The sequence below is a fragment of the Mizuhopecten yessoensis genome, unplaced genomic scaffold, assembly GCF_002113885.1.
Source record: "Mizuhopecten yessoensis strain PY_sf001 unplaced genomic scaffold, ASM211388v2 scaffold897, whole genome shotgun sequence".
In the NCBI taxonomy this organism is placed as follows: domain Eukaryota; kingdom Metazoa; phylum Mollusca; class Bivalvia; order Pectinida; family Pectinidae; genus Mizuhopecten; species Mizuhopecten yessoensis.
This window is the reverse complement of record NW_018403776.1, coordinates 229,147-255,505: the sequence shown is the minus strand read 5'-3', so window position 1 is coordinate 255,505 and position 26,359 is coordinate 229,147. Positions and strand designations below refer to the sequence as shown.

Below are 26,359 nucleotides of genomic sequence, written 5' to 3'. Positions count from 1 at the left end.
TACCTATAACAGTCAAGGTCACAAATGACACATATCTATAAGATTCAAAGTCACAGATGACATATACCTATAACAGTCAAGGTCACAAATGACACATACCTATAACATTCAAGGTCACAAATGACAAATACCTATAACATTCAAGGTCACAAGTGACACATACCTATAACAGTCAATGTCACAAGTGACACATACCTATAACAGTCAATGTCACAAATGACATACCTATAACAGTCAAGGTCACAAGTGACACATACCTATAACAGTCAAGGTCACAAGTGACTTTACCTATAACAGTCAAGGTCACAAGTGACACATATCTATAACATTCAAAGTCACAGATGACACATACCTATAACAGTCAAGATCACAAATTAGACCTAAGTGTAATATGGTGTGTCATAGTTGTACCAAAACTTGTTCCTAGAACACCAAATTGAACCAAACATCTGATACAAGCATTCAACAGAGGCAAACATCTTAAAGATATTATTATAGAGACTTCAGGCAATGACATATACTACATACACAAACAGGTTAAACAAACACGCTAGAAATATTTAGAAAAGGAGATGGAGAAAGGGGCTATTCTGACAGAAGAAAATAGTTACAGAGATAAAAAAGCTAACCTAGAAAAACATCCCATCAGAACCAAGTAATATGAGGACCAAAACTTACGTTAACCAAACATATATAATCATAGATACTGTAGTCTGACTGTCAATGAAAAACAATGTCTACCATGGATGTCCGGTACTCTAAATCCCTTTTCCAATCAGTAAGTTGGACAAATAGGGCTGTCAGTAAACAGGTATCTGGTTTCAGGTAATACATCATACTGTGTCAGATTCCATTTAATGTATTGGTCAAATACTGGTCAGCGACGGACAAACAACATTAGAACCTTACTCTATAGGTCTGGGGCAAACCATATAGCCAGTCTGAGTTGACTTTATTCATCTCCAAACCTCAGTAACAGCCGGATGGTAAAAACAAAGGAGACAAGCCTATCTCTACAGTAACATACTGCCCCCAGTACGACTACACACTTTACTGTGATTCTTAACTTCAACAACATAAAATGGTGGGATAGCTTACAACTCACAATTAGGCATTATTTTATTTTTCATATTAACATAATAAGTTTAGTCATTATTTTATTTTTCATATTAACATAATAAGTTAAGTCATTATGTCAATACAACCCCACCCCCACCCCAATTTTAAACAGCATTTAGTAATCACCTTAATTGTCCAATTAATTTCAAAAACAATTGGAAAAGAGTATTTTCAGTTATAACATACCTAGTAGTGTAATTCACAGTGCAGCCCCTGATAAACTTTTGCTACAAATTTTAGGAAGAAGCCTCTCTGAAGTTTATAGATATTTTCCCTTTTATCTTAGAAAAAATCAATCTTATTTCTGTTTTATGAAGACAAACTTCCTTGTGTGATTTTCCACAAACATCCCTCTTATATCAAGATCAACCTCTCGACTCCAACTGGTGATAACTAACATCCACGCACAGAATCTCCTTTATCTTTTTAACCAATTTGCTGTACTGAAAACCAGAACCAATTTTAATGAATTGTAGCTCTAAATTGATTTGACTTTCACAACACATGAAAGCAGAGTGTGTTGTATATATAGTGTTCCACTAAAATGTACGACCAGCACTATAATGTAACCATAGGATACTCACACTGTTTAAGAAACTAAATTATGATTAAACTGTATAAATAACTTCTATTTTTTGTTACTTCATTTTAACATTTTATTGTAAAACTGTACAATTTTGTATAACTATGCACAATACCGTATTACAAACCTAACACTACGTTACAATGCTAACACTCACAAATGCTATTACCACATGTAAGACAACATTGTATTACTAACACTACTATATTGGTTAATATGCACTATAATGTGTTCATAATAAGCCAGCAGAACATTTTATTACTATCATTGCAACATTGTATAACTAATATTTCAATGTAGAACTAACATAACAATGTATAACTAACAATACAATGTATAACTAACAGTGACACATCAATGTATAAACAGCACTACAATTTATAACTAACACTACAATGTATAACTAACAATACAATGTATAACTAACAGTGACACATCAATGTATAAACAGCACTACAATGTATAACTAACACTACAATGCATAAACAGCACTACAATGTAGAACTAACACAACAATGTATAACTAATGGTAACACAACAATGTATAAACAGCACTACAATGTAGAACTAACACAACAATGCATAACTAGCACAACAATGTAGAACTAACACTACAATGTATAACTAATGCTGCAATGTTTAAACAGCACTACAATGTATAACTAACGCTACAATGTATAAACACCACTACAATGTATAACTAACGCTACAATGTATAAACAGCACTACAATGTATAACTAACGCTACAATGTTTAAACAGCACTACAATGTATAACTAACAGTGACACATCAATGTATAAACAGCACTACAATTTATAACTAACACTACAATGTATAACTAACAATACAATGTATAACTAACAGTGACACATCAATGTATAAACAGCACTACAATTTATAACTAACACTACAATGTATAACTAACAATACAATGTATAACTAACAGTGACACATCAATGTATAAACAGCACTACAATTTATAACTAACACTACAATGTATAACTAACAATACAATGTATAACTAACAGTGACACATCAATGTATAAACAGCACTACAATTTATAACTAACACTACAATGTATAACTAACAATACAATGTATAACTAACAGTGACACATCAATGTATAAACAGCACTACAATTTATAACTAACACTACAATGTATAACTAACAATACAATGTATAACTAACAGTGACACATCAATGTATAAACAGCACTACAATGTATAACTAACACTACAATGCATAAACAGCACTACAATGTAGAACTAACACAACAATGTATAACTAATGGTAACACAACAATGTATAAACAGCACTACAATGTAGAACTAACACTACAATGCATAACTAGCACAACAATGTAGAACTAACACTACAATGTATAACTAATGCTACAATGTTTAAACAGCACTACAATGTATAACTAACGCTACAATGTATAAACAGCACTACAATGCATAACTAGCACAACAATGTAGAACTAACACAACAATGTATAACTAACAGTGACAAATCAATGTATAAGCAGCACTACAATGTAGAACTAACACAACAATGCATCACTAGCACAACAATGTATAACTAACAGTGACAAATCAATGTATAAACAGCACTCCAATGTATAACTAATAGTAACACATCAATGTATAAACAGCACTACAATGTAGAACTAGCAATAAATTATACTCATTGATATAACAGTTTTGATACACTTTCTAAATAAACATGTTTTGTTTTGAACCAAAACTAGCTAATCAGGTAAATAATTACACTCCTGTTTAGTAATGCAAAGCAAAAATTCACAATTTCACAGGCAAAATATTGAAAAAATCAATTAGGATTGAAGTGATTATAGCACAGAATGGGATCTGGTCTGGCTTAGGTATCCACAAGGGACAGTCAATAATGGACCGGCTGGTTGTCTTACGACCGTACACATAATTACATCTCACATCACGCAAGCGAATAAATAACGCGGAGAAACTTAAGAGGAATCAATATTGAGTTGTGAAACTAATAATGTGTCAAAACAAATCAAGTTAGAGGAGTCAGAGCTATGGTAGGGTATCCAAACTATATAGGTGAGGTTCCAGCCTGGCTTAAATCTCTCATGTGGTAAGCTATCCAAACAATATAGGTGTGGTTCCAGCCTGGCTGAAATCTCTAATGTGGTAGGGTATCCAAACAATATAGGTGAGGGTTCAGCCTGCCTTAAATCTCTAATGTGGTCGGGAATCCAAACAATATAGGTAAGGTTTCAGCCTGGCTGAAATCTCTAAGTGGTAAGCTGTCCAAACGATATAGGTGAGGTTTCAGCCTGCCTTAAATCTCTAATGTGGTCGGGTATCCAAACAATATAGGTGAGGTTTCAGCCTGGCTTGAATCTCTAATGTGGTTAGCTATCCAAACGATACAGGTGAGGTTTCAGCCTGGCTTAAATCTCTAATGTGGTAGGGTATCCAAACAATATAGGTGAGGTTTCAGCCTGGCTGAAATCTCTAAGTGGTAAGCTGTCCAAACAATATAGGTGAGGTTTCAGCCTGGCTGAAATCTCTAAGGGGTAAGCTGTCCAAACAATATAGGTGAGGTTTCAGCCTGGCTGAAATCTCTAAGTGGTAAGCTGTCCAAACAATATAGGTGAGATTTTAGCCTGGCTTAAATCTCTAATGTGGTAGGGTATCCAAACAATATAGGTGAGGTTCCAGCCTGGCTTAAATCTCTAATGTGGTAGGCTATCCAAACAATATAGGTGGGGTTCCAGCCTGGCTTAAATCTGTAATGTGGTAGGCTATCCAAACAATATAGGTGAGGTTCCAGCCTGGCTTAAATCTCTACTGTGGTACGCTATCCAAGCAATATAGGTGAGGTTTCAGCCTGCCTTAAATCTCTGATGTGGTAGGCTATCCAAACAATATAGGTGAGGTTTCAGCCTGCCTTAAATCTCTGATGTGGTAGGCTATCCAAACAATATAGGTGAGGTTCCAGCCTGACTTAAATCTGTAATGTGGTAGGCTATCCAAACAATACCAAACAATATAGGTGAGGTTTCAGCCTGGCTGAAATCTCTAAGTGGTAAGCTGTCCGAACAATATAGGTGAGGTTTTAGCCTGCCTTAAATCTCTAATGTGGTACGCTATCCAAACAATATAGGTGAGGTTCCAGCCTGGATTAAATCATTTAATGTGGTAGGGTATCCAAACAATATAGGTGAGGTTTCAGCCTGGCTTAAATCACTACTCTGGTTGGGTATCCAAACAATATAGGTGAGAATTCAGCCTGGCTTAAATCTCTAATGTGGTTAGCTATCCAAACAATATAGGTGAGGTTTCAGCCTGGCTTAAATCTCTAATATGGTAGGCTATCCAAACAATATAGGTGAGGTTCCAGCCTGACTTAAATCTGTAATGTGGTAGGCTATCCAAACAATGTAGGTGAGGTTCCAGCCTGGCTGAAATCTCTAATGTGGTAGGGTATCCAAACAATAAAGGTGAGGTTTCAGCCTGGCTTAAATCTCTAATGTGGTAAGGTATCCAAACAAAATAGGTGAGGTTAACGTTTCAACCAGCCTTAAATGTAGAGGTTACTGTCAGGTTGTATAGTCAGTATGATATATATCAGTACAGCATCTACCACAAAAGACATTGGAATGTGCATATCAATCTGATTAACAAGAGGTCCAATGGGCCTGCATCACTCACCTGGCACAACTCTCACACTTGTAGCATAAAAATGAAGCTACAAGCAAAATCTCAGTATCTATGACTCAGAAGTCATTTAAAAGAACCTGTTAAACATTTCAACACATTAAACCCCATATGACCTTAGAAGTCGAATAAGTCCATTACACTTTATAGCTCTTCAACCCAGCACATAACCAGCCAACTATCATTTAAAGGTTTCTATACATTTAACCATATATGACCTTGAAAGTGGGTCAGGGTCATTCATTTGAACAAACTTGATATCTCTTCATCTGACCATGCTACATGCCATCCTCGATATACAGGGGATACGCTCACTTTCACTCTCTGGAATATGTCATAGCAAAATTGAGGGCAAAAAGATAGCTGTTTGATAAGGTAAAAAACACCTCACCAATCGCTAGGCTGATACCTGTCCTTTTGAAGATTACAAAGGAGAGACGCCAGACTTCAAAGCCTGTCAATTTTTACCGTTACGTGACCGGGAGATTCTTTTGATGTCCATCAAAGGATCAAACTAGTCTTGTCTCATCAACAAGATGGCGCACACTGAGCCTTCAATTTTGCTATGACATATTCCAGGAGTGTAGAGGGCGAAAGTGAGCTTAACCTCTGGATATCGAGAATGGCTTCATGCTAAATATTTCCACCCTATGTAATTCGGTTATTCTTCGAATTTGTTTAAAGTTTTTATATATTTGACCCCTGTGAACTCATATATGAGTCAAGGTCATTCATTTGGGAAAAAACTCCTTAGACCTTCATTGCAGCACCTTACTGGCTAATTATCAACACCCTAGGCCTTTTGGTTAATCAGAAGAAATTGTTTAGATTTTAAACATGATTGATCCCTGTGACCTTGAATAAAAATCAAGGTCATTCATTTGAACAATCTTGATAGCTCTTCATCGGACCATGCTACTTGCTAAATATCATCACCTGATGCCTTTAGGTTATTCAGAAGATGTTTTAAGTTTTAAACATATTGACCCCTTCGACCTTGAGTATGGTTTAGGTCACACATTTGAACAAACTTTGTAACCCTTTATCCTTGCATGCTAATAGCCAAATATCACCTTGGTTCTTTCGGTTACGCAGAAAAAGTTGTTTGATCCTTTCTCCCAACATTTGTCCCCAGTGACCTTAAAAGTGGGTCAAGGTCATTCATTTAAACAAACTTCCTAGCCCCTTCATCCGATCAAGCTATTGGCCAAATATTATCACAAAAGGCCTACTGGTTATTGAGAAGAAGCTGTTAAAGAAAACAAATTGATGCTGGACCGACGGACGGACAACAAATGATGCACCATGAAATAAGCTCACTTGGCCCCTTTGGGCCAGGTGAACTGAAGATAAAACATAAAGCTTAAAAAAAATCTTACTACAACATTTCAATAGTCCATACTAAACACTTTTATCAAAGAGTACAACAAATACATGCTGTAGAAAGGGCTGAACTCCTAGGGGCAGAAACGACACCAAGAACATAAATGTATTCATTTCTTCAAGTCCACCTATTAGGGTAGGGTTTCTAATTCTTTCCATGCTATTACTTGGGTAGTAAATACAAAGCAGTTAGGCAGGATGTCAGCGCCAAATCCTAGCAGCATACGGACATTCATCTCTTCATGGCCAGCAAGCGTATATCTGGTTACAGGCTTTGCATCTCAACCGTTTTTATGTTATGACCCGAAAAATAAACCCCCAGAGGAGAGGCTGGACCCCTCAGCCAATCCAGGTAGTATGAATGAATTTTCCCCGTTAAAGCTAGCAACTGTATATAAAGCTTGAAGGAAGGGAAGTTTCCATGTTATGACCCAGGGAGTAGATCAAGGTCATTTATTTCACAAACTTTGTCGGGTTTAAACCACAGAAGCTTTCACCCAAATGTCAGGACTCTACGTTTTTCAGTTCTTCAGAGTTCATTATTCGATGTTGTGACCTAATATTTGATCCCTGTGACCTTGAATGTGGGTTAAAGTCTTCTTTTTTTTTATATGCAAATTTTGTTGGTCAACCCAACAGGAAGCTACCAGCCAAATCTTATGAATCTAGTTCTTTTAAGGTTCTTCAGAAAAAGTAAGCTGAATTTTTCGAGATACTTGAAATTTTGATATTTGACCCCTGTGACCTTGAAAGTATATCAACATGATTTTTAGCTCACAAACTTTGTTAGGCACCACCATCCAAGGAAGCTACCAGCCACATATCATGACTTTAGGCCTTTTGGTTTTTCAAAAGTAATTTGAATGTTAAGTTGACGACAGATAGATGGACGACAGATATTGATCTGTATCCTTACAAAGTTTTATCAAATTTTGTTCATTCCTTTGAAAATACCATCTAGAAACCGTGATCTCGACATTGTCTATGCTAACACCAAATAGTGTGGTACAAAAAAGATTATGTAAACAGCAAGACTTAGTATCAGATCTGGCTTATACAGGCTGAACTTACATGCTACTGTTGTAAGGTAGGACTAATATTAAGTCTGTTGGAATTTCTAGAAATATTTCAGATGACATCCATATTTGTTTAATTTCACATTTATTTTCATGAAATTTAACTTAAAACTTTTACAATGTTAAAATAACAGCCATAACTACTCCTCACATTTTCTTTTTATAAACACCTTTTTTTTTGTGTGGACAAAATTCAGTTTATTATTTGTAAAGTGTCGCTGTTAGAGTGAAGCAAACTGACTCACCCTGAAGAAGCCCCGTTCTTTAAGAGATTGTAGGTATCTGTTCCATCGCATGTCATTGTCCTGGGGAGCACACTTGCTGTTTCCCGCCTTAGATTTGTTTGAAGAGCATCTTGCACATAAAATCTCAAAGCCATGGGCCTGAAAATAAAGCGGCACATTATTGGTACATTTATCTACTAATATAGCAAGGAAGAACTCTCAATGAGGTTATTTTTAGTTGGCATGTTTTACTGTATACAAAGTACAATGAAACTTGTCTAAACTGAACACTAGAGAACATATTCTGTTTGTTTTTGTTCGTAATAGAGAGGTTTTACAACCAGACATGTTCTATGCACATAGAAATGAGAACACTATGACCAGGAATAAAATCTGATTTGAATGGGTTTCTTGTACATAGAAATGTCTACTTTTGGAGGTAACATAATATCTAAGTTTCTTTTACAAAGAAATCAATACAGTGGAACCTAGCACAAGATGTAGTGACCAGTGACCAGTCAAACACATGCAGTTTTGTTGATCTAAAAGTCTAGTATCAGTGGCAATGTTGTTTAATAAACTGTCTTTAACAATTAACGCCTTCTTAATAGTGAGATCAATAAACAAGATTAATACAAAGAACGTACCAGCTTCATGCCAAGGTCATGGGCCTTGTACTTGGGGTTAATGGAACTAGGAAGGACCCAGCCACTGCGTTTGTCTGGCTGAAACTTCTGCTGCATCAGCTGGGCATACAGACACCGTGTCAATTTCACCTGCAAAAAACCACACTCAAATCTCGGACAAACATAAAATCATCCTATTGGTAAATATTTTTGTTGCAATGGACACTATAACAATGTGACAAAGGGCCATTTTTTAACTGTAATACCTACAACAATCACTTAAATAAGACCATTCAATGAACAAATGGTCCAAAGGGCCTGTATTTGTTAATGAACAGTGTATGTTTTTTATCTTTGCAACTTTAAAGCCCTCCAGGATAGCATTTTGAATGAAACCCCTATTTGGTATATTTAATGGAGTTGACAATGTATATAGCTTGTTACTATATATGATTCAAGTGAATGGTCTATTTATTACTAGCCATGTATATGAAAACAGTAAGGCGTTTTATGTGACCATATTAAAGCCCTGTATGTGAGCATTTTTAATAGCATATTAACAGACTATGAAATATAAAACGCAGCAAAAATTCCAACACAAACATTTTATCACTTATACAGTATAAGTACCCTGTACATGTACGTAACAGACTCTCCAGTCTGTGTGTTTTATACCTACCCTTGAGATGTATATAACAGACTCCCCAGTCTGTGTGTTTTATACCTACCCTTGAGATGACTCGTGTCCCTGGTCGGAAATATTGCATAGTTCGACATGACTGAAATGACCAGCAAAAATAAAGAGTAAATAAATATGTCTCTGAATGTCAAGACTTGATTCAGATAACATTCCTCAGTAATTCTACTTTCAAATTCTTGTTCGAAACAAAGTGATAATTGTGTCCCTGGTAAGAAAAAGTCTTATGAACATCAGAATCTATAAGGTTAACCAATATAGATAATTAGTTTAAGGTCCCTGGATTGCATAAAATATATTTCTGTATTCAAAAGCAGTTTTGACATCACAAAATAGAGGTGACACACCATCTAAATCATCTAGTCATATTCAACATTTACATCGCCTGATTAAGTGTCCAGCCACCTGATTAGGTTGTTTTCTCGCAATGTTACCATACACCCACCATGACCCGACAACAAAACGTCAGTACTCCTTGATCAAAGTTAACTTCCCTCATCATCATTATAAACATTAAAATAAATTATGTTTAGACAAGATGAATCTTACCCGTAGGTCAATAGGATCTCTGTAGTAGAAAGCCAACACCCCTTGGGAAACCAAATGGGGTCTTTTTTCCAAGATGGCTGCCAGGTTGGCAGGGATGTAGCAGTGTGCATAGTGAATATTTTCTTTGGTTTTAGCTGGAAACCTTGCAAAAGAAGTTGATAATGGTAAAATATTACAACAATGGATATTCTATCAACAACCCATGTCACAATCAGCTGATCTACCAACAACCCATGTCACAATCAGCTGAGGTCGCTCTATGATACTCGGTTCAGAATGTACACAATATGTTTTAGCTATCAGAATCAATGAGACCATAACACTTCAGCACTGGAATTCCTATAAACATGAGATTTAGTGTGAAGATTCTGACCTTAGTAGAGAGAGGCTTGTGTGGCTCTGTAATGAAATAGTGGTTATTTATACACTAGGAACAGATTCACTGATACATATTGCAAAGGCTGTTGTTAATATGAACTTATAATATGAACTGCCAGCTTGTGACACCTCCAGATTAACTTGACGTATCCACACCAAACCTTAAGCTTGTGGCTACACTAAGAGATCAACAAGAAGCAGATCACCTTCAGTTTAATCTCTCATAGCTTTCACATCATAGAAATACGTCATGCTATTTCGTTACTTTTTTTACGTTTTGAAAACCTAATGAAGATAAAGGCATGTAAAAACCTGCACTCTACACTGATTGATTACACACTAGATGTTGGGTGATAAGCTTACACCTGACCGAGACCACAGAATCAATGTAAGACCTACTCATTGATCCGTGTCTGTACGGCCTGCTGTATACTAGCCGAGGCTACGGCTGCAGGGGAGCAGGTCCGCACACACTGGACAGCGTCACTGATGGACGGCACCGACCCCGGCAGGCTTGTGATGTCAGCGGGGGACTGGGGCAATGGGATAATGTGTAGTTGTCCATTGTAGATATACACCTAGAGGAACAACCATCTATTAATGTATTTTATATAAATCATATGTATTACACTTCTATACTCCTCTATATAACAAAGGTCAAGCTTTTATGTATTCCCCAGTATATAGTAAATTTTTAATTTACTATATCCATGAATACCTTCTTTCTATCAACACATTGTTCTCACTGACATACTGTATATGCATCCTTTTTGACATTTCTTCACCCAAAAGGAGCTTATTGTGAATTCAATTATAAATCTAGTAATGTTCAATTTTCATTTTCATGTCTTCAAGAAAAATGAGTTCTTCAAATGCAACACATATTTTAAAAAAACACCATTTTCAGTAATTTTCAGGTTTCACTAAAGCAAGCTTCCAGATTGCCCAGGGTTAGTGCAAAATAATTGAAGTACGTGTACAGTATATCTTTTTTTATCAAAACAGCTGATATGGCTTTAACAGTTCTGTCACTATAAGTCCCGTTTCCTCTAGTCCATTACTAGTATACCATGTTCATTATACTTCTTTATGGTAAATAGATGTTATTCTATATATATTTGTATATAATTTAAGAGTGAATATCCATCAAGGTCAGTTTACAAAATGTGATTCCCCGCTATAGATTAAGATAGCTTGATTAAAGTATAGCCACATCATATTGACAATCTCTGTTTTCACAGAACCATGTAATCAAGAGAAAAAAAGACTGTAAATGACATGAAAACACCTATCAGCCATGTCAGTATGCCTACAGTATGAAAAACAGATAGATGGATAATATAGTCTTGTGACTTAATACAATATACCCAACCATACCATCTGTTTAGAAAAAATATATCAATTTTAACAGTGTAGAAACATGTTTATGACAAATAATTCCCTGAAACTCATTCTGTGACCTTGATGTGTTGCATTTTAGATTTATCAAGACGTCATTCATTTTAGAAAAACAAGTTTGTCTGGTAGATATGGAGTACAGTTTCTGTGATATTTAAAGGGTTTATTATCATTTTGCAAAATAGTTTTTCAGAATTCATCAAAATGGAGTACCAATTCATAAAACTTTGTATTAATGATTTTTTTAAATTGAATATTTGTGGATGGAATGGAACTTTAATACTCATTCATATACAAATCTTACTCTGTTTTCAACAGTTTCAGGGTCAATCCACTTGGGCAGAACATCAGCAGCTTCAATCAACATAAACTCCTCATCATTATCTACGACCCTACAACAAAAACATGACTTATAAACCTACATCATTATCTATGACCCTACAACAAAACATGACTTATAGACCTACATCATTATCTACGACCCTACAACAAAACATAACTTATAGAACTACATCATTATCTACGACCCTACAACAAAACATAAATTATAGACCTACATCATTATCTACGACCATACAACAAAACATGACTTATAGACCTACATCATAATCTACGACCCTACAACAAAACAAGACTTATAGACCTTCATCTTTATCTACGACCCTACAACAAAACATAACTTATAGAACTACATCATTATCTACGACCCTACAACAAAACATGACTTATAGACCTTCATCTTTATCTACGACCCTACAACAAAACATAAATTATAGACCTACATGATTATCTACGACCCTACAACAAAACATAACTTATAGGCCTACATTATTAACCACGACCCTACAACAAAACATAACTTATAGACCTACATTATTATCTACGACCCTACAACAAAACATAACTTATAGACCTACATTGTTATCTACGACCCTACAACAAAACATAACTTATAGAACTACATCATTATCTACGACCCTACAACAAAACATAACTTATAGACCTACATTGTTATCTACGACCCTACAACAAAACATAACTTATAGAACTACATCATTATCTACGACCCTACAACAAAACATAACTTATAGACCTACATTATTATCTACGACCCTACAACAAAACATAACTTATAGGCCTACATTATTAACCACGACCCTACAACAAAACATAACTTATAGACCTTCATCTTTATCTACGACCCTACAACAAAACATAAATTATAGACCTACATCATTATCTACGACCATACAACAAAACATGACTTATAGACCTACATCATAATCTACGACCCTACAACAAAACAAGACTTATAGACCTTCATCTTTATCTACGACCCTACAACAAAACATAAATTATAGACCTACATGATTATCTACGACCCTACAACAAAACATAACTTATAGAACTACATCATTATCTACGACCCTACAACAAAACAAGACTTATAGACCTTCATCTTTATCTACGACCCTACAACAAAACATAACTTATAGACCTACATTGTTATCTACGACCCTACAACAAAACATAACTTATAGACCTTCATCTTTATCTACGACCCTACAACAAAACATAACTTATAGACCTACATTGTTATCTACGACCCTACAACAAAACATAACTTATAGGCCTACATTATTAACCACGACCCTACAACAAAACATAACTTATAGACCTACATTGTTATCTACGACCCTACAACAAAACATAACTTATAGGCCTACATTATTAACCACGACCCTACAACAAAACATAACTTATAGACCTTCATCTTTATCTACGACCCTACAACAAAACATAACTTATAGACCTTCATCTTTATCTACGACCCTACAACAAAACATAAATTATAGACCTACATCATTATCTACGACCATACAACAAAACATGACTTATAGACCTACATCATTATCTGCGACCCTACAACAAAACATGACTTATATCAGTATCAGTATTATTGAACATGGCACATATTTAATGACAATGTCAGATGAATGTGTGAACCACATCACACCTAGTAGTGAAAATAAACCATTTTTTTCAACAACAGTAAACCTTTGAGTCCAAAAACATGTTAAATACATGTTTGTATACTTTTTAATGTATATATTCTGCATAATCTAATGTACCATGTACAGTTACACACGCTAGAACAGGCCAGAATGATCTATTTGAAAATTCCTTAACTTGACTGATAACATATTTATACCTTTACGTAATTACAATTGAACGCACCTGGCAATAAGCCCAGAAAACTGCTTGGTTAACTTGAACAGCAGGTAAACAATAAACCACTCATCGTCAATGTTATCGCCAAAACTCGTTCTTCCGTACAGGTGGGCGGGAAGATCACCTGTCAAATACAGACATTATTATGTAATGATTCACCTGTAATTCTGCATGTTCTGTCTGTGACATAAAACCTAAACAGCATGTATCAATGTCACAACACCTGTTCATTACAGGATATGGGACCATGAGGCCATGTCTCAATTTTACGTTCTGCTGCCATTGTAAGGAATTAGGGTAAATACAGATCTTCTCTAAAAAACTCCATTTCATCTTGGGATGGTTTTTGTCAATGAAAACACTTCAAACATTTTTTTAAAAATATTAATATTTATCTACAATGTTTTTATATCTAACTTTGCTAAAAACTAGGCATGTCAGTCCCCAAACTACCAAATTAAATGGTGTCATTTTTTGACAAAAATCTATAAATGGAAATGGTCAATCTGATTAAAATCATATGGTACATGGCTTCGTTAACTTCGTACTACGCCTGAACATCTGAGTGTGCCGCGGTCAGGGTCACGTTTAGGTGACCTTTATATCTATAAGTACTCATTAAATTTTGACCAATCAGAGACCCTCTTTCAAAAGGTCGCTCAGAGTTGTAACAAATATGTTGGACATTGATGAGAATGATGCGAAAGTTATTTGAGATTGATCGTCTGAAACCCGAACAGAAAAAAAAAAATGAAGCTTTATTAGAGAAGAAAGACTGTATGGTGGTGTTGCCTACGCAATTATTACCCAATGGGTACGTTTTCCTTGGCGTCGTAGAAACGTCAGTTCCCGCCGCTATATTTGTTTTGGAAAACTAATATGTTTGATACCCCTCGCTATTTATGTATCAACCATGATATTCCGATTCGCTAGCAAACTTTTGCCAGCGCGCCTCTGATTGGTTCATCTAAAGGTCACTTGAACGTGACCCTGAACGCGGCACATTCAGATTTTCAGGCGGAGCCATGTAACAGATGATTTTAATCAGATTGGGAAATGGTAATCTTGGCCTTGACCTTTGGTTCCTGAAAAAGTATTCAGTATTAGAAAAGTCACAAGTATTAATTATACAGTAATTGATGATAATTACTATGTTAATATCTTACAACATGATGTCTATTTTTATTAGATATCAAATAACCTGACTTTTACTTCATGAGATTTGAATAAAAGTGTACATGACTGCACCATTAATGACACTGGGTTATTTGATCAGATGTAAGACTGACTGTAAACAAAAGAACTCTTTTGTGAAGCCTTTAAATCAGGTCAGCTATTACATGTCTTTTATTTAGGCACGAATATTGGTGAAGTCAGATTTTACTGTCATCCAAACATCAGTTTTCAGCACATGCAAAATCTTCGTGTATCAGAAGTATGAACCAATTATCAGAAACAAACCGTCTATTAATATAAAACTTTAAATGTTTTTTTACGCTTCCCAGCAGATATAGTGGAGACTCAACTCTAAAGTCATATCAAGGTCAAACTAAAGAAGAATCCATGCCCCACCAGCAATGCATTAACTATGTGACAAACACTACTGACATGGGATCAAATCTGTTAGTTAACATGCACACGTATATCGATTGCTATCTCGGGCGCATCCCAACACAGCTGGCTACCGATACCAAACACAACATCTTTTTAACAAATTCAATTTAGAAAGTTTTGTATTATCTTTTTAGTTACTTATAGACAGGAAAAATCAATACAAATTGCCCTGTAACCCAAAAGTCTATGGAACAGAGCGGTGAGGGATTTCACTGGGTTCAACCGATTTATTAGAATAAATCTCAAAATCGGAATCCATACACATTGTAGGCATTATATACAGCACAGTAAATTCAACATTGTCACTATCCTCAACAATCAAACTTTGTAACTGGCATTGGGGTGTTTTTTGTTTCCTTGTGTTGGGATTTATTCTCCAATTTAAACAAGGATGTGGATGCGTGGTTACCGGTGGTGCTTCAGTTCCGACTTATATTTTTCTTGTGGAAGATTTTTTCCCCTACATTCACGACACGGAAAATGAAAAATATGAACCCCTGGATAATCATTTTGATACAGTAGGATAAGTTAGGACTGTTGACTAAAACCATAATTGTGGACAATAAGCCCGCTTCTGGTAATAAGTCCATCCATATCTATTGCAGTTCAGTAGAATTTCAACAAATCCAACTTCATTGTCCTGTTATAAAAGACCGCTCCCTACTTCAAATCAGAAACTGTGTGTTGGCCCCCTGGACTTATTGCAGGATAATTATGGTAACAGTATCACATGGAATTAAAATATTTTTTACCAAAACAATTTCATAAAACTTTGAAATTGAAATGCGTAATAATTTACATTGATGACTTCACCAATTGCTGTGTACGCAGTCATTCAAAATGGACATGACATAAGATTCTACACAATTTTTCCTCAGCGAGACTGTAGAAAGGCAGGAGCCGGAAAATAGTATTGTATAAAATTTGCTTAAAGTATAATACATCTCAGTATCACATCCAAGGTCAGCATTCCAAGGTTTCTCAGCTTGATTGAAAAAGCCATGTATAAAGATGTATACTAAAAAAAAAAATCCATCTACTGTTGAAATACAACCATGAAAGCTACATATACATTTTGAAGGAAGGACAGTTGAATCATAAAACATATGGGACGACACAGAAGCAATTGACTGGGTGTGATAATAACTTTGTCAAGATGATATAGATCAACTCTCCCTCCCAGGCCTATCTGTCCCCCGACAATACTTCAGCACGGCATTAAACATCATCCAAACTCGCCAACAACCAATTATTATACCTCAATAACGTTCTATTCATTTCTTTCAGAACAGCGGAATAAATTAATTTGAAATCCGATAAAAAGCAAAAAATCAATGCAGGTACAACATTTTCCATTCGTTTTGTTGTTTAAGAATATTGACATTTTAATATCATAGAAAATTAACTTGATTGACTCGAAACCAACTTTAAATATTCCTTCTGGTATTTTATTTCTTCAATAAAACATCAAACTATTTAAATGGTTTTTAAATTTGTATGTATAAATATTATACATGTTTTACTGTATTGTATAGGACCATTCTTTCAACTTATCCTACGAAATGAACATTAGCGTGATGTAATTTGCAGCCCACAGATACAGAAGGCCTGCCACACTGTAATGACCTTTCCTAGAGCCAGTGGCATATGACCTTTGGACACTTGACTGTTGAACTACCCTAAAAAAAGCTTAAGACTGTCTGGGGACCCTGATTAGGAGTACAGGCACACTAACAGAGGACACATGCAATGTGACGTGATCCTCACCACAAATCAGGAAATAGGAACCTGTTCATTATAGCTACAGTTTTAGATCTCCGACAGGTTTAGAAGGATGCGCAAAGACCCACAACTCCATTCAGTTGGGTGGTCTGGTGACCTAATGGCCTCCAAGTGTTCTTTCTGTCAACACACCGGACTTGTGTAGGCTTGTAACCTATGCTTCTCATTTCATTAGAATTTTAGTACTGTAATAAGTACAATCAAATCGAACACCATACAAACACATTTTACATGTAGATTTGGATTACCCGGTAAGCAGGATTTTAAACTATAAGTATATAGAATAGAAACCACTATTTGTATAGCAATATTTTGCAGTCATGAAAAGAGTTTTATGATATATTGAGGTTAGATATACATACAAGAGGCCCAGATGGGCCTGTATCGCTCACCTGGTATTAATCTCACAATTGTAACCTTAAGAGTGGACTAAAATAAAGCTACAGGCAAAATATCAGTGTCTTGACTTAAGTCATTCAAAAGAACCTGTTAAATAATTAAAACACATTTGACCCCTGTGACCTTAGACATTAAATTGAACAAACTCTATAGGCTTCATCACAGAATGCAACTTGTCAAACATCACCCTAATGGCCCTATACCTTTTGCTTAGTGAGGTGAGGTTTTTTTTAAGATTTATGCACTTTGGACCAGATGTGACCTTGAAAGTATGTCAAGGTCATTCACATGAACAACGGATCACCCTGGAACCTTAAGTTATTCAGAAGTTGTTTTTAAATGTTTTTAAGACAAATAACCCCTGTGACCTTGAATATGGGCGAAGGTCATTAACTTAAACAAACTTGGTAGTGTTTCCTCCCAGCATGCTACTGGCCAAATATCATCAGCATAGGCCTCTTGATTATTTAGAGGAAGTTGTTTAATAGTTTAAACATATTTGACCCCTGTGACCTTGAAAAGGCCCAAAGGTAATTAATTTGAACAAACTTGAGAGCTCTTCATTCAAGCATGCTACTGGCCAAGTATTATCAGCCTGGGTTTCTTTGTTATTAAGAAGTTGTTAAAAAGTTTTTAACATAAATGACCCCTGTGACCTTGAATATGGATCAAGGTCATTTCTTTTCCCAAACTTTGTTGGGCTTCATCCTAGGAACCTATCAACTAAATATCACGCTTCTGGGCCTTTTGATTAATCAGAAGAAGTCGTTTGAAGGTTTTAACAAATTTGACCCCTGTGACCTTGAATATGGATCAAGGTCATTTCTCTAGGCAAACTTTTTTGGGCTTCATCTTAGGAACCTATCAGCCAAATATCACGCTTCTGGGCCCTTTGGTTAATCAGAAGAAGTCGTTGGAAGGTTTTAACAAATTTGACCCCTGTGACCATGAATATGGATCAAGGTCATTTATTTTCGCAAACTTTGTTGGGCTTCATCCTAGGATCCTATCAGCCAAATATTACGCTTCTGAGCCTTTTGGTTAATCAGAAGAATTTGTTCAAAGGTTTTAACAAATTTGACCCCTGTGACCTTGAATATGGGCAAAGGTCATTTCTTTTCGCAAACTTTGTCAGGGTTCATCCTAGGAATCTATCAGCAAAATATTACGCTCCTGGGCCTTTTGTTAATCAAAGGAAGTCGTTTGAAGGTTTAAACAAATTTGACCCCTGTGACCTTGAATATGGGCAAAGGTCATTTCTTTACGAAAACTTTATCAGGCTTCATCCTAGGAACCTATCAGCTGAATATCACGCTTCTGGGCCTTTTGATTAATCAGAAGAAGTCGTTTGAAGGTTTTAACAAATTTGACCCCTGTGACCTTGAATATGGATCAAGGTCATTTCTCTACACAAACTTTTTTGGGCTTCATCTTAGGAACCTATCAGCCAAATATCACGCTTCTGGGCCTTTTGGTTAATCAGGAGAAGTCGTTGGAATGTTTTAACAAATTTGACCCCTGTGACCATGAATATGGATCAAGGTCATTTATTTTCGATAACTTTATCAGGCTTCATCCTAGGAATCTATCAGCCAAATATTACGCTTCTGGACCTTTTGATTAATCAGGAGAAGTCGTTTGAAGGTTTTAACATAAATGACCCCTGTGACCTTGAATATGGATCAAGGACATTTCTTTTCACAAACTTTGTCAGGCTTCATCCTAGGAACCTATCAGCTAAATATTACGCTTCTGGGCCTTTTGATTAATCTGGAGAAGTAGTTTGAAGGTTTTAACAAATTTGACTCCTGTGACCTTGAATATGGATCAAGGTCATTTCTTTTCGCAAACTTTGTTGGGCTTCATCCTAGGAACCTATCAATCAAATATCACGCTTCTGGGCCTTTTGGTTAATCAGAAGAAGTCGTTTAAAGGTTTCAACAAATTTGACCCCTGTGACCTTGAATTTGGGTCAAGGTCATTTCTTTTCGCAAACTTTGCCAGGCTTCATCCTAGGAACCTATCAGCCAGATATCACGCTTCTGGGCCTTTTGGTTAAGAAGAAGTCATTTAAAGGTTTTATTAAATTTGAGGTCATTTCTTTTTTCAAACTTTGTTGGGCTTCATCCCAGCAACCAACCAGCCAAATATCATGACATTTGGCTTGTTGGTTATTGAGAAGAAGTCGTTTAAATGGAAAAGTTGATGCCGGACGGACGCCAGATGGACACCAGACGCTGCGCAACGGCATAAGCTCACATGGCCCTTCTAATAATAGTAAACAAAATGGTAAAGTTCAAAAGAGGACCTTGAGATAAGTTGGTGGTGAATTTGAAATGGCAATTGAATCGTGGGGTATTATATAACAGACAGACGAGAGCTTCATTCGACATCCAGAAAACCCAGCGTTACAACTCAAACCTGACAGTTTAAAAGTTTTATGTGTATTAGATTTGATGTTTTAATAATTCCCAGCTATATGATTGATGATGAAATGACATAAAATCTGAAAACTACATGTTCTGATGAACACAAAATTTGCTATAAAAATTATCAATGCTATCATATAAGCGTGAAACTATTTGAATTGCCAGGATAAAATGCTTCAATGATTTCTTACAACTTAAGGATTGCTCACAATTCTGTACAGTAATACTGATGAAAAAGACAACTACAGGTTCCCTGCTAAGAGGCATAAAGGGCAAGGGAGTGGAGACGATCTTCCACCCTTCATTATATACAAAATTGTTCATGCATCACAAAGTGCATGGGTATTTTATTCTTATTTAGACTTAAGTTTTCTTGTGTCAACTTTTCATCCTTTTAGACCTCAATGTCACCTTGGGAGATATTGTTTTCCTTGTGTATAACCCTTTCACCACTGTGTACCATAATGGACCTGTCCAGATCAATGCATGGTAGAGTTTACTTAAGTCACATAGGGATGAAAGGGATAATAGTGTTTATATACCTTGGTCTACTTGGGCAGTACATCATACATATGGTAGCTGATCTGTAAGCTAGGCTCACAATCTTATTCTGAAATACCTGATGATTTTTAGTATCTGGTCTGTAAGCTAGACTCACCATCTTAAATACTTGATGATTTTTTTCATAATTACTGAAATGCAGGATAATCAAAACTTCTATTTATATATGTAATTGCATTAAGTCTAATGAAACAAAAGTCACGCCATACATAATTTGTTGTTTGAAAAATATTCCTAATTAATTTTACATCAGACAAGCCTGAATACGTATACAGCTTTCAGATTTTACTTACAGATTACACAACACCTGCACATCCAACAATCATCGTCATTAATGAAGACCAAAAACTCCACTTTAGTATGTTCCAGCCAGATAAGTAAAAAGCTACACCAGGTGTGCAAAGCTTCTATAAATAGTCTGGACAATAATGTTAACAATCATTATACATTCCCAGGGGCTTAATTTGCAAAGTAGTGACAAAATTTACCAAGGATTTAAAAGACAAATGATCATTAGAACCTGCATTGTCAGTGCTAGAAACCTAGCCTTGAGCCTAGCACAGTGGTCAAGTTCACCGATGGACCATCCTGTTGTTCGATTCGGAGCCATAAAAATAACAGATCCAATTAGAACACAGTCGAACCAGTGGTCAGGGTACAATGGTTTAATTGACTCTAACAATGATAAGGTTCCCAGGCTGTATTAAAGTATTTCTGTCCTAGAAGACCACTGTCCACCTCCTGTGATCAATGTCTGATGTCCAATCTGACGCTGTCGATAGTGGGTTACAATGTTTATTCTGCAGGAAAACTGACCGAACCACTGACCATGGCAAAACCTATAATGATGTTATCCAAATTTGATGAAGTGAAAGAAATGAAAATGACACCGAATTACCAAGCATCATGTATTTATCTTATGGCCCTAGATCTGATTGTCAGCTGTCACTTGAAAAAGATATCACAGACCAAAGCATCAAATATTCCATATAATATCATTCAGAATTCGGATCATGACATTCCAAGTATGTGACCTTCTTATTTAGATATAATGGGGATACATCATCCAACACAGATGTTGATTTGACATGGTACACATTTTAACTATTTCAGTTCTCAGTCTAACTATTTCAGTTAATACACAATATATTGAATATATTTGTAATCTTTAACAAGAATCCTAAGGGGCCTGTGTCTCTGATAATAACCTTGGTAATGGTGTTTGTAAAATATTTTTAATTCTTTCACCCCTGAAGATACATTTGAACTCGTCCAAATCAAAGGTTGGAATAGTTCATTATGAAATTTCAGGGGTGAATGAGTTAAAGCTGATTTGCAAAATATCAGTCAATAAGAAAGAGGCTATAGCAGATGTATCGAATTTGATTTTTTATTTAAAGAAACCTTGATTTAAACAGTCCATTACACCTGCAAGCAGACTTTCACTCCTAAAAGCTCAAGCTAAATATTGTGAGGCAAGGCCTTGTTGGTCTGAAGAATAAGTTTTTTGAAATTTTGCACAGATTTGACCCCATTTACCTTGAATGTGAGTCAAGGTCATTTATTTAGACAGTCTTCTCTTTCACCCCAGCAAGCTACAGGCAAACTCATGGCATTAATACCGTAGGCCTCATGGCTCACAAGATTGAGTCATTGACTATTGACACCTACGACCTTGAATGTGACTTACAGTGTAGGTATTTATAGCGATACTTTTATCTTGATAATGTCCTAAATACGTTATAAAAAGCATAACTGTGTTTTGTTACAGAGAGTAAACATGTACAGCAGATATTGATTTATTAGGCCCCTTATAGACACAGACAGATCTATAGGAGAGCTGTTCCTTATAGGGCTTCCAGTGTTTACTTTGAACATTCGGTAAAGTACTTCACCACAAAACTGAAATTTGGCTATAAAGATTATTAGCTTATACTTAAATCAAATATAAATATCAGATATGTTTGCATATAAACATTCATTAATTTGTTTACATGTAGAGTATAACCTGTCTAAATCAGTCTGCACAAAAAACTTTTGTAGCCACAAGCCGCCAGGCCAGGAAGAATATAGTATAATCTGGCCATGGCCTGAACTTGACTGTCGAAAAATTCATTAACAACAGCACAGATGGATTGTAAATATGTTTAATTTTATTTCAAGTCAGTCCCTGATGCCATTCTAACACCCCCAAAAGTTGTGGACTTATGGGCTAACACCTACTGTATTTATAAAATATTCATATCAGAAGTAATGTCACTGATATGTCATTGTATTTGTGTGCTGATTAGATAGACGGTCACCTGTTGACTGTTGGTCACTTGATGTCAGGGCAGTCAGAGGATCAGCCAATTTCTACTACGCTATGGAAAATATCTGAACAAGTGATTCCAGTTTGTAAAGAGAATGTTTATAGGGAGATTTTTTGAATACTTGTATATACCACATTGGTATTTAACTTGACAAACAGCTTTAAGGACAAAATCAGTATCACCAATAATGTACGAAACCTCAGACTTGTAATCCAAGGCCCGTATTCATGAAGCCGTTCTTATGCTCAAACCCAGATTCTGTGCTCAAGCCCAATTTCTTGTGAAGTGATGGATTTATAAAACTAATCATATTTCATCAATGATATGTAAGGAATTTGGAAAGACATTGAGCTGAATACTGTTTTCAATGTTAACATTGAATTTTTGACCATGTAACATATTGATTTGATCGAGTTACAGAAATCATGCTTGAGTATGAGAATGTTTTCATGAATCAGGCCTAGGTGTTATACATTTATGTAAGCTAGGTGTACTGGGGTTCCATGCAAGGACACTGAAGTAAGAACTCAATATAATACAAAGAGCTAAAACCGCTTCTACATTCTGCACTTCGATAGCAGTAGTAAAGGTGTTTTCTAGAGAAATGTGAAGAACAGAAATGAATCATGTTTTTTTCTGTAACCTATAGATTCTCTCTCAGTTACATGGTACCTCCACTGAATGTTTCATCTATGTGCACCCCTGATAATCTATAACGTCTCCATATCAGGCGTTCTACGACTCGTTAATAACATGATTGATTTTCTGTGTAACTGATTATACTGACCTATATATCTCTTTGGTCAGGATTTACTTCTGTAGATTAATTTCTACAAATGCATAATTTTATTATCTTTCCTAATCAATTAAATAGATTATTTATACTTAACCAATAACAGTAAACAGGAGTCCTCTGATTGTTTACAAGGTTAATTTAGCTACCAAACAGGATGTTAACACAATTACAGAGCTGTAACTGTGCCCATCTCCTGATTAATTCAGACAGACCTCTCCCCAAGCTTTCCACCTAGTGTATTGCCACCACATAATGCACACACCAACAATCATAACATAAATACCTAACAACATTATCTTTCTGCTCCAGCTTATTATAACTACACTAATTCTTTTTCTTCCGAAATTTTCCATTCCCACCATTTCAGCTATGGACCAAATGGTACTTTGTATATGTACATCTGTATGTCCATTTAGTATGGTTTTCATAAATTATATTTCCCGCATTTAATTAAGCATCTTGCAGTTCAATGAAGCCCACTAGCGCTTCATGTTGGATTTGCCTTTGTCCAGTTGGAATTCATATTGCCTATGAATGCCAACTGAAAGCAGATCAATACATGTATTTACCATTTTTTAAATCTGTTCATCTCATAGAAAATTCAATTACAATTATTATTATTAAGCATTTAGTTCAAATAATGTATAATCGTGTATGATTTTTCAATGAATAGGAAAGCCATTGCCAAGGGAGGGTCTGTGTTATTCAATCTAACAACTTGACGTCATAATAATGATGACGTCAACAATCGGTCCATGGCATTCATAGCCTATAAGAATGCCAACTGAATTTGGTAGGGTTATAAAGTGGAAATGCCATACGATGGTAAATATCAGGTTTTGAATAGACTAACACTTATAAGCTAAACATTGTAATCCAGGACCACCTCTCTAATCAGAACACCATCAATCCCACAGATACTTTATGTGGAGGAGACTAGAGTTTGGATTATCAGTCAATTACAGAAATATTCAATCAATGGGGTGTGGGGAATAAATTTTGGAACAGCATTGCATGTGTTATGGAAGCACATGTGTGATCTCTTGTCCAATAAATCATGATTGTCGACCATGATAAACATTGTTACATCACCAACATGCAATGGTAGAGTTTAAAGTAGTTTCTTCAAACTAGTTAAAGGCTTCAGTTTATTTAATTGTTTCATGATTTTAAATACATGTATGTAGTGTTACTTAACTAGAAATTGTCAGTTTTTTTGAATTTATATGTTCACATCACCACAAATATAACACAGCTGCATTTGTTTGTTCTTTCAGATTATGCATCCTCGTAACAAGCTAAGATGGTGATCATACGAAAATGGTGTCAACAGATGATGGGGTCACTATGTAAGACCAATTCTAAGTGCTATATTAGTGAAATATCATAAGTTTACCTGAAAAATAGTATGTAGTTTGACACTCAACCTAGTCACATTATTCTGACAATGTGCTAGACAGAGGTGCCTCGGATGGCACCAACCTAAAGAAAGGATAGATGTGAGAGAGAAGAAAAGATAAAGCAACACCAACAAGCTAACTATGAACCCTCAAATGAGGGGTTTTCAACCAGTAACAAGAACAACCCTAAATGTAAATTATGTGAATATATGATGTGTACATAATACACAGTGTATGGACAGTGGAGCTGGGGATCTATGCCACACCCCTGTGGTTATTATATTACCTAATACAAGTACTATATGAGGGTAGAGAATCTTGAAAATCCATAAAATATATTCCCAAATCCAAAACCCATGGGGAACACTGGTAACCAACCAAAGCAAAGCTGAATTAGATCTATTCTCCTTTTTATGGATAACTGACGAGTTCATTGATTGTTACATGTATTAAACAACATTTGTTACACTTATTAAGTTCTCTCTTTTGACACAACAAATAAATTACAAGAGACAGGAATGATGTTTAGCGATACAATACTAATCAGTTCAGCATTACAACAGAGATAGCGTTTCTTACAAACTAACGCCCAAGTACCCTACTCACTGATGGTCACATGTGATAAATGGGAACAAACTAACTCAATGGATAGAAACCATGATCATCACTTGACTGGTATCCTCCCTATATATACATGCTTGATTATCCTTTTTCTTTGAATTATACATTTACATCTCACAAAATACAGTTCTGCTGAGATAAGATACTGTAAATTTTGTAAGAGACATTCCTTAGATGTATAATGGAACAGAATTCGTACATAACACTATAAGACACTAATATAATCAGCTTATATGCAGATGTTGATGCCAAAAATATTGAATTGATGTTCAGAAATGTACCAAAGGTCAGTCGATTCTAGTTTCTCTAGATGTGCCACTGCCACCTAACGAAGTTTGTATATCATGCTCAAAATACACAGATGATGTGGACCTGTAACCCGTAACTCACATGATCAGACTAATTATAGCGCAACTACTGTCGACCAGTTCTGTAGTAGCCTGAAAAACTAACTTTTACCCCACTCTTCCTCC

The 26,359-nt window shown here is 35.7% G+C and overlaps 1 protein-coding gene across 1 annotated transcript in view; it reads right to left on the bottom strand.

Annotated features, from left to right (window-relative positions):
- Positions 1-26,359, bottom strand: part of LOC110453836 (protein ecdysoneless homolog) — a 40,978-nt gene that overhangs the window by 13,314 nt on the left and 1,305 nt on the right. Inside the window, exons 2-8 of the mRNA XM_021503011.1 lie at positions 13,979-14,096; positions 12,045-12,132; positions 10,742-10,920; positions 9,965-10,106; positions 9,447-9,497; positions 8,740-8,868; positions 8,114-8,251 (exon numbers count right to left, since the gene is read on the bottom strand). Of these exons, the coding sequence (XP_021358686.1) occupies positions 8,114-8,251; positions 8,740-8,868; positions 9,447-9,497; positions 9,965-10,106; positions 10,742-10,920; positions 12,045-12,132; positions 13,979-14,096 (845 nt within the window). The remainder of the gene's footprint in view (positions 1-8,113; positions 8,252-8,739; positions 8,869-9,446; positions 9,498-9,964; positions 10,107-10,741; positions 10,921-12,044; positions 12,133-13,978; positions 14,097-26,359) is intronic.